At 37.9% G+C, this 10000-nt stretch overlaps 1 protein-coding gene across 2 annotated transcripts in view; it reads left to right on the forward strand.

Annotated features, from left to right (window-relative positions):
- The window catches only part of LOC137983187 (hemicentin-1-like), a 93471-nt gene that overhangs the window by 13513 nt on the left and 69958 nt on the right, over nt 1-10000 (forward strand). For both annotated transcript variants that reach the window (XM_068830368.1, XM_068830367.1), the window contains exon 4: nt 7898-8164. In XM_068830368.1, the coding sequence (XP_068686469.1) occupies nt 7898-8164 (267 nt within the window). The remainder of the gene's footprint in view (nt 1-7897; nt 8165-10000) is intronic.

A 10000-nucleotide genomic window follows, 5' to 3' on the forward strand; every position in this document is an offset into this window, starting at 1 on the left:
CATGCATACTATGGAATCCATGTAAAAGAAATTTCAACCCCCCTCATGCTTTTGAAATGATTTACATACAAGGCCAGGGAGTAAGTATTGGGCAGAGTCCTGATTTTAAATAGTTGGGTTGTGTTTGTGTGATGGGAGCACCCAGTTGGTTGTTTGATATTGTTCCTTGGATTTTCTGCCACAGGGCTTTTTGTGGAGGACTGTATAAAAGAGGGCCACAAAGGAGCCACTCTTGTTCGTTTTTGAGGGAGGGCTATTCAAGTTTGTGAAGCTTGTTGGTAACACTAATGCCAACAGATTGTATGTTGAGAGAATCAACCTGACGGCCCTTTTTTAGACCAATATTTCAGTCCATTGTATGAAGTTTCAGTATTTGAACTGTGGAATAAAATGATGTGAAAGGTAGAGAGATCATAGTAGTTGGTTGCACAACTTTATACCTGTACATATTTGCAAAGGATTAGCCAGAAAAAATCCAGGCTTGAACGAGATTCAAACCCATGTACCCTACCAACTGAACTATCAACCTTGCAAGTGTTGGGAGCTGATCAATTGTGAGTTTAAGTTTATCCTGTATGAGGTGGACAAAATTCTGTTTGGAGTAATTTTTATATGAAGTTTCATACATTGTACATTTGAACTGCAGAATAGAATGGAACTGCTGAGTAGAACTATGAATTTTTTAAACACAAATTGCACAAAGGATGTATATTATTAATTCCTTTAAGCACAATGGTACAGAACGCATGTGCATTATTGAATATATAATTGTTGTTAGCTGTACACAGCCCAAACACGACTCCTGTTGGTCAAGGTAAGAAGTTCAAAGACCTCAGAGCTTTGCCCTAACGCGTATGTCTTTCGCGATATGAAATAAGGGGAGGGAAATTTTCCACATAACCCATAAGGATGTGGAACAAACCACCAAAACTGAAAAGGCATTGTTGAAAGTAATTCTCTAGAGACATTTAAGACTAACATTTCTAAGTATTTTACTGAGTGATTTTTAATAGTATTTAAGTTATTTTTACATTTATTTATTCCTTTACTTATTTATTTATTTATTTATTTATTCTTTCATTTCACGTTTTAGTAGATATAATTTTCATTGGTATTATTATTAGAATTTTTGTTACATCTTTAAACGTTGGTGTGATGTCTAACAACTTTTACCGACATATCTAAATGTAGATGTAGATGTACAGTAGATGTACAAGGTGTAGACAGAATGATGCGAGAGTTGGAAATATCATCATGTTTAGTAATTTTGAGCAACTTAAGGAGTTGAAAAAGAAGCCTAAAAAAATCTCGGCGTGGAATTTCCACAGTCATGAGATTGTAAAAGTCTACTTGTATTTATACATTCTTATAATTGCTTTATCACTTGATTTGATAATAATGTCAAAGAACATTGAAACCCCACCCATTGTAAATTATTTGAAATATTTACAGTTTAAAGTAATAATTATTCTTAAAAGGACTTTTCATCTGTTTTATCACTGTGATAGTCTTTTATAGTGAAGTCACTCAATTTTAACAGACAAATTAAGTTAGGAAATATTACATACATGTAAATGTGCTTACTGCAGACAATAGAATGACATGAGAGAAGATTATTGTAGGAGGCTCAAACCAGTTCCAATACTAAACAAAGTGACTACTATTTAATTAATTTTAGAAGGATTGAATCTACACCACTGCTTCACATACTGGCAAAGTTATTGTACATGAACCATGTGAAACGCCTATAATCCCTTAACAAGGTGCACTCATCATTGTTCCTAAATAGGTTACCGTGGCAACAAAATAGCCATCTAAAACACTCTTTTTCTTAATTTTTGTCTGTACATGTAAATGCGTATATTATATAAAAAACGAACTTTGCACAGAGTTTTTATCTTAACTTGCTGATCACTTTCCAGAAATGAGAAATGGGGTTCGCCGAGTTTGTTTTCGAGATCTAATTAAGCATTTAATTAAAGACAAAATAAAGGGCTTTTTTATGTGGCTCTTTTACCATGCTAACTTAAATATTGTAACTGACATTGAAGAGTGCATCTAGATAAGCAATCGATATTGCTGTAACAGTTACATTGTCTGTGTTACATGAAACTCTGTGGTAGTGTTGTGTTTCTTCTGTTTTACAACCATCTCAAATTTTTTCATAAATCATTAATAAGTAATCACATGATTTTTCTCGTGCAAAAACAAAACGAAAAGTTATGATAAATGATTGTTCTGACAACGGCGCTTAAAAATAATCTATTTCAATTTCCTTAAATAAATCCCTACGATCAAAGTGGATAAAGAAATAATTGAAACCTAATAACAATTAAAAACGGAAACTTTTCATGGATGATGGCCTTAAAAATTACGGAACTCCAAGGGTCTTTTGTGCTAATTAAAGGTATTGAAATTGTAAGTAAGGTATTTGCAAGTACTGCTGTATGTAAGTGTAACATAAGCCGTTGTTTAATGAAAAAAAATAAAATAACAATAATTAACTACATGTATAACGAATAGGACGCCAAACTTGACTTATCTGCTTGCGGGAACGCTAAGTTGTCCAAGGACGTTTATGAGACATGGTCCACCGGTACATGTACATGGATCACCCGTGTGGTCGAATAACCACCGTGAAAGATTTGGAAAGCTGACATTTTGAGCGTTAACCCTTCGTCGGAGCGAATGGTTGTTGTAGGTTTATATTATTTTGTGTGGAGGAGCTTTGCTATTGGTAGAAAGAGGATGGCGTAAATTTGTGAATAGATTAATGGCATTAATTCGCTCCGACGAAGGGGTAACGCTCAAAACGTCAGCTTTCCAAATCTTTCACGGTGGTTATTTGACGTTCATAGATAAGGATGGTTCATAGACCTGGGGTCCATGTTTTGTATACATCTGGTATTCCATTACAAATACAGTGCAGCAATAAACAAGCATTGCTTACGCAAAAGTTTAAACATTTTCAAATGCTTTTTTATTAAAAATTATTTTAAATTGTCGTATTTATAATGGCTGCTTATAAATTTTATTGATTTATTTACTCTACCATTTTGCGGAAAATCAAGTACCTCGCCAACTTCAAAGTTTGCTTCAAACTTGCAATGCTGAAGCTTCTTTTATTAAGTGTCAAATTTTTAGTTGGGAATGGGAAATTATTTAGGTTGTAACAGAGGTGAACGCACGCAATTTAAATAATCAATAATGAATATAATATCTAAAAAGATCATGATAAAGTCAATCTGTGCAGAAAATAGTAAGTTGATTTAACGGGAACAACTTATCCATGCAAGATTAATTGAACCTATGTATTATAATAGAATTTGTAAAGGATGCTGGTTATGAAACTCGCCATATTTCTGTCCTTTTGTGTTATTGTTTGCTTTCTTATTAGACCTGACCGTGTAGAAGTAACAATACCTTACACATACTCTCTGTCCAGTATAAATAGAAGGAAAAAACGTTTCGAAATGAGCCACAGGAGGGTTGATGTACGTTATATTACGTTACGTAGGTTTTGTAGCAGACATGTATTCGGCATTTCATCTGCCATCGTAACCAAAGTTATTAAAACATCAAGGAATGTAGTTAAGATGCAGATTATCTCAGTTATAAAGTTAACGTTACATGAGCAGTAATGTAAGGAAATCCTGGAAATTCACGCTTAAACAACGTCTTTCCTTTCCTACTTAGAGTAGATGAGGGTTAATGTAGTAGAACGAGGTTAACTTTGGGTAGATGAGGGTTAACGTGGTGGAACGAGGTTAATTTGCGGTAGATAAAGGTCAAGTTATGGTTAACGTGGGTAACTCAGGGTAGATGAGGGTTAACATGGTTAACTTAGGGTAGAAGATGGTCAACAAAGTCTAAAGTGTCCAATTTAAGGTAGATGAGGGTTAACGTTGTAGAACGAGGTTAACTCAGGGTACATGTACATTAGGATTAACATGATGAACTTAGGGTAGATAGGGGTAAACGTGGTTAACTTAGGGTAGATGAGGGTTTATGGGGTAGAACAAGGTTAATTTAGGGTAGATGAAGGTCAACAAGGCATAAAGGAACCAACTTAGTGTGGATGGGGATTTACAATGTATGTGGTAGAACGAGGGTAACGTAGGGTAGATAAGGGGTTAACGTGGTAGAACGAGGGTAACTTAGGGTAGATAAGGGGTTAACGTGGTAGAATGAGGTTAACTTAGGGTAGATGAGGGTTAATGTGGTAAAGTAAAAAAGGTAAAGTCACTGCTTATGAGCCAGAAGGCCCACCAGGCCGGCGCTTAAATTCTCTGGTTTCCGTAGCATAAGGCGACTAGGAGTATTTATACTCCCCTCTGAATGGGATGCTAGTCCATCGCAGGGTTACCAATTTATACACCTGGGTGGAGAGAGGCTCCATGAGAGTAAAGTGTCTTGCCCAAGAACACTGGCCAGGCCCCGAACCCGGAGCACTCGATCCGGAGTCGAGTACACTAACCATGAGGCCACCGCGCCACCGCGTCTCTAATAGACTGCGTACACACTAGGCCGAATCATGTTTAAATTGATCACGTTTGAAACATGTTTGACTAAAACAAGCGTCCATAGCTGATGACTGAACCCACGAAACTAGATCAAAACATACTTACAATAACCTACATTGAAACCACTTCGCGAAGTAGTTTTGATCGTGGTTTTTGTAAACAACTTCAAGATGGTGGCCAGTGGCATTTCTTTGGTCGCCAACGAGTGCCAAAAATCGTTGTGTTTGCCGAATCCGAAAGATACGGTAGCGTTGATTCGGTAGATAATTTTTCCTTGACAAACGAAAAGCAGCTCTTCGGTTATGAAGTAACCCACAACATAAACAAAGGTCCGACCAACAGGTCTGCCATCTTTAATTTATTATTACCTTTACATGGGGTACCTATTTATTCAGGTATATAGTGCATACCAAGTAAATTGCCGGCTCAAATATTGACAAGACTTCCAGTGGGAACAATTTTTTTGAGAACAAGTTTGGGAAAAACTTGTTTCTTCTAAAGCTGTTCAAATTGAACTTGATTCCCTTAAGTGTGAACGCAATCTTTAATAGTAGAACGAGGTTAATTTAGGGTACATGTAGATAAGAGCTAACGTGGTTAACTCAGGGTACACGAGGGTTAACGTGGTAGAACGAGGTTAACTCACGTTACATGAGGGTTAATGTGGTAGAACAAGGTTAACTTAAGGTAAATGAGGGTCAACGTGGTAGAACGAGGTTAACTCACGGTACATGAGGGTTAACATGGTAGAACGAGGTTAACTTAGGGTAGATGAGGGTTAACGTGGGAGAACGAGGTTAACTCAGGGTATACAGGGTTCTTGTTAAGAGCCGGTAACCAGTTTTTACCGGCTCAGTTCAAGTAAATGTTACCGGCTGTTTCACTGAAATATTTACGGAAATTATCCAACGATTGTTCGTCCGTTCAAAGGTGAAATTACATTGCGTTTATGGGAAAATATTGCTTTCCACCTCCAACTAATCCTGTGAAGATATCTGGTACATGTTATTGCTTCGAAAATATACCATTTGTTAAAGCAATCCAGCTTCGTTTTGCCAACTCATCCCTCGAAACGATGTCCGCCATGTTTCCTTTCCATTCCTTTCCGCGGCCAGGGGAAACCCCCCCCATAACCATTATTAAAGGTTTACAAGATGCCATCCACGTGTGGAAAACGACAGAAAGGTCTTTCGGAGTTTAGTTTTCAACCAAAGCGTCAGAAAAGCGGTGGTGTGTGAAAATCAATGAAATAGCATAACCTACTTTCCTTTTGCTGAGTATTAAATTTAATTAAGCAGCCGCTGGCACGCGACAGTGTTCGATACAAACATCAAGTTAAGACTTGAGCTCGTTAGCCCGTGCAGGGGCAGGTAACAAAGTTACCTGTTTTTTTTGGTTTTTACCTGCTGTGCAAAAACGTAGCAAGAACCCTGGGTATATGAGGGTTAACTTGGTAGAACGAGGTTCACTTCGTGTAGATGAGGGTTACCGATGTAGAACGAGGTTAACTTAGGGTAGATGAGGGTTTGTGTGGTAGAACGAGGTTCACTTGGGGTAGTTGAGGGTTAACTTGTTTAACTCAGGGTAAATAGGGGTAAACATGGTTAACTTAGGGTTAATGAGGATTAACATGGTAGAACTTGGTTAACTTAAGCCAATGATACACGGTTCAACATTTGTTGATCAACAAATGTTGCCGCTCTTGTTCAACAAATGTTGAACAGTGTGCCGTGTCATGTTGAATGTTGAAATATGCCATTAAACACGTTGAATGTTGTTAAACGATGTGGAACGAAAAAATAGAGACCAGCTCTATTTCATTCAACACCTTTGTGCAACATTGTTCAACATTTGTTGAGCAACAAATTTTGCAAGATGTTGAACCGTGTATCATCGTCTTAATGGTAGATGAGGGTTAACATGGTAGAACAAGGTTCAGTTGGGGTAGATGAGGGTTAACGTGATTCATTTAGGGTAGATAGGGGTTAACATGGTTAACTTAAAGTAGATGAGGATTTACACGGTAGAAGAAGGTTAGGTAAACCCATTGACTCCCAGGGGTTCCCTATTGATGAGTAAAATCGTCTGGCGTTAGACAGAGTAAAATACTTAGTCTGGCCGATTTCGGCCGGCTTGGACATCACAGGGTTAAGGGGGACATAGTTTTTCAGTGAGTGATTAATTATCCCATTGACTCCCAGGGGTTCCCCATTGACGAGTAAAATCGTCTGGCGTTAGACAGAGTAAAATACTCTGTATATGAGGGTTACCGGTAACGTTGCTAAGTTAGGTTAACTTAGGGCTAACCCAGTCTAAAAGGACACTTGGTGTGGTATATGTCATGTTTAAAGTTGTAATGTATGGGATGTCTTATGGGCCTAACATGAACGCTTTGCCCAGAAATGCTGTGTTTTCTTTAATGTTCAGGAAAATAGGTGTTTCAAAATACTCAATCTCTTTGGATGTTATGTTTGTAAGGATGGTATTAAAGCAGCTGCTTTATCACTAATATCAGACATTTCTTTGTTTTTGTGCAGAAAATACAGCAATTATGCAGAGGATTTTGTGGGAGGCACGGTGGCCTCATGGTTCGAGTGCTCGACTCCGGATCGAGTGGTCCGGGTTCGGGTCCTGGCCGTGGACATTGTGTTGTGTTCTTGGGCAAGACACTTTACTCTCACGGTGCCTCTCTCCATCCAGGTGTATAAATGGGTACCGGCGAAATGCTGGGGGTAACCCTGTGATGGACTAGCTTCCCATCCAGGGGGGAGTATAAATACTCCTAGTTGCTTCATGCTAAGGAAACCGGAGATAAGCGCCGGCCTGATGGGCCACTCGGCTCGTAAGCAGTGACTTTTATGCAGAGGATTTTAGGGAATAGACGAGTTCACGCTGTTGAGTGTGTCATGGGTAATCAGGGCAAAACAATGAAAACTATTCATAATATGCAATTTTGCGTTTTTTTATTATCCAGAACAGAAGATAAGCTCTCAAAGGTGCGGTAGAATAAATTTGGAGAGAATGGCTATTGCAGAAATTATTTTATTAAAAGGAGTTTCTGCCATACATTTCCCGTAATTGCGAAGACACAAAATTACAGAGAATGTATGGAAACTAAAAAAGCAATATTTAGGAATTCCAAAGAGCAGATACCAACCCTAGTTCATCTCAGATGTGAACATGAACTTATGTGTTTGGTTTATGAAGGTGAAAGTCTATAAAGTAGAGTCATTAACAGTCAAGAGCTTGAACTCATATGACTATTATGCACATCAGCATTGCCGCATCCTGTCAGATGCCCTGCTTAATTATAAATGATATTTTAAGTTGTGTAGTCAGAGAACTGTTACTAACATTTTTGGTTTTCATCATAGACCCACCAGAGGGAATCCAGTTACGTGTTAGTGAAGAAGAAGTCTGCAATGGAAAAACAATCTCTTTCATTTGCTCAGCTGAAACTGCGAACCCCATGAACCTAAATTATCAGCTTTATGAGAATAACACCATGATAGATGTAATCAGCAGTACTGGAGTCTGGAACAAAACAAGTTGGACAGTTGAAGGAGTATTTTTCTATAAGTGTGTGGTGAACAACTCTGTTGGGACAGCTATGAGTTTAAATGTGTCAGTTAATGTCAATGGTAAGCAAAGATCCTTTGGAATTAGTGAAAAGATGACGAATTACATGAAAACTGATCAATAATAATTATGCATTATTATCCTGCTGCACTAAGTAGTGTTCAAATCATGATCTAATAGGGTACAAATATCCTGACGTGATACTGTATGGTTATTTTGTACTGTTAAAAAACCAATCAAACGCATGCATTATGGAAGACCTGTTGCATACCACTTCTTTATTATTTTACTTCACTTCTGCCGCCTTATTATTACAAGAAATACGTATAAAATATAAATTTGAAGCAGTTGGATAATGAATAACTCATTAGACAGTAGACGTTTTAGTGTGTAGTATTGCTGTAAGTGCCATGTAAAATGTTTGTACCTAGTGAAACTGTGAAAAAACATCTAGCACTTCACGTTACACTACACTCTCTTCAGTTAATTCTGTATAAAATATAAGTGCTACACGGCCAACGTTTGTATAAATGTAACCTTTCCTTGTGAAAAAGCATAGGTTTCTCTGTTTAAGCAGGAAAATTCTAGGTGTCCACATTTTCAAAAACCAAACCTGCTTCTCTCTGGAGAATGCATGGGTCTACCCCCTACTTTCATTTCACATTTCAATAAACCCAAACTAGGATATACTTTCCTGCGGGATAGCCATACTCTGGGGAAACATTTCTTCTTATTTGGATGCACTGTCTTTAAAGAAAATTAAATTTAAGGGATTGCCCGCACCTAGTACATGTACCACTGTAGGTACATGTAGAGGTCTAACTTGAAAAGTTAACTTCCTTGTACATTGGTACATGTAGTATTAAACTTGGAATGGTTAATGTACATGTCCAGTGTAAGTTTAATTATATCGTAATTCCCTGTACTTGCATGGTCAATCGTTTCTTGTGGTGAGCTAACTTGCCTTTGAAGGCCTTTTGGAGGCCATTAAGGTTTTGTTCACTAAATCTTGTTGAGTACTTACGTCCATTATTGGACATCCCTTGATTTTTATTTTTCAATTTTTGTCTGTCTTGGTGGCAGTCGATTGTACAGAACAAAAACAATAAATGCTTGTCTGGTTCTTCATGGTAATTTTTTAAACAATTGACTATTTTCCCATTTCCATAATGCAATGTTTTTTTGGGGGGGGGGGGGGGAGAGGGATGGGTTTACATAATTATTAAGAACAATACAAGTTAACCCATTGACTCCTAGGGTTTCCCCATTGACGAGTAAAATCATCTGGTATTAGATAGAGTAAAATACTAAGCATGGCTGGTTTAGGCCGGTTTAGGCATGAAAAGGTTAATTACTCTTGGGGCAGGACTGTATCATGCTTCAGTTAACTGAATATCCATGGATTGTTTTGATGAAAAGAACCCCCCACAGTTTTTTAAATTGTGCAAATTTATGTTCTGCCAACGAAATTCTAGAACTCGGAGCAAATAACTTGTTATGACCATTTTAATTGTTCGCCATAGGCCGTTTCTGTTACCTGTCGTTCAGTAACGATGAGGGACCGGACCTCCCAGGAGCTCTCTCTTGGGACTGGCCAACAACAAGGTCAAGTGATTGCAACTGATCATTTGGTAGATTCCTGATGGGGTTTTGAGCGATTAAAACAAAATTTTTGAATGTTTAAACCTTTCACTCCTGTAAGTGACACTGATACTAATAGATTTTACTCTGTCTGACGCCAGATGATTTATTTTACTCGTCAATGAGGAACACCTCGGGAGTGAAAGGGTTCACAACAGCTATGTCCCCATTAACTGTTTCACTCCTGTAAGTGACACTGACACCAGACGATTTTGCTCTGTCTAATGCCACACAATTTTATTCGTCAATGGAAAACC

The sequence above is a fragment of the Montipora foliosa genome, chromosome 13 (assembly GCF_036669935.1).
Source record: "Montipora foliosa isolate CH-2021 chromosome 13, ASM3666993v2, whole genome shotgun sequence".
Lineage (NCBI taxonomy): Eukaryota > Metazoa > Cnidaria > Anthozoa > Scleractinia > Acroporidae > Montipora > Montipora foliosa.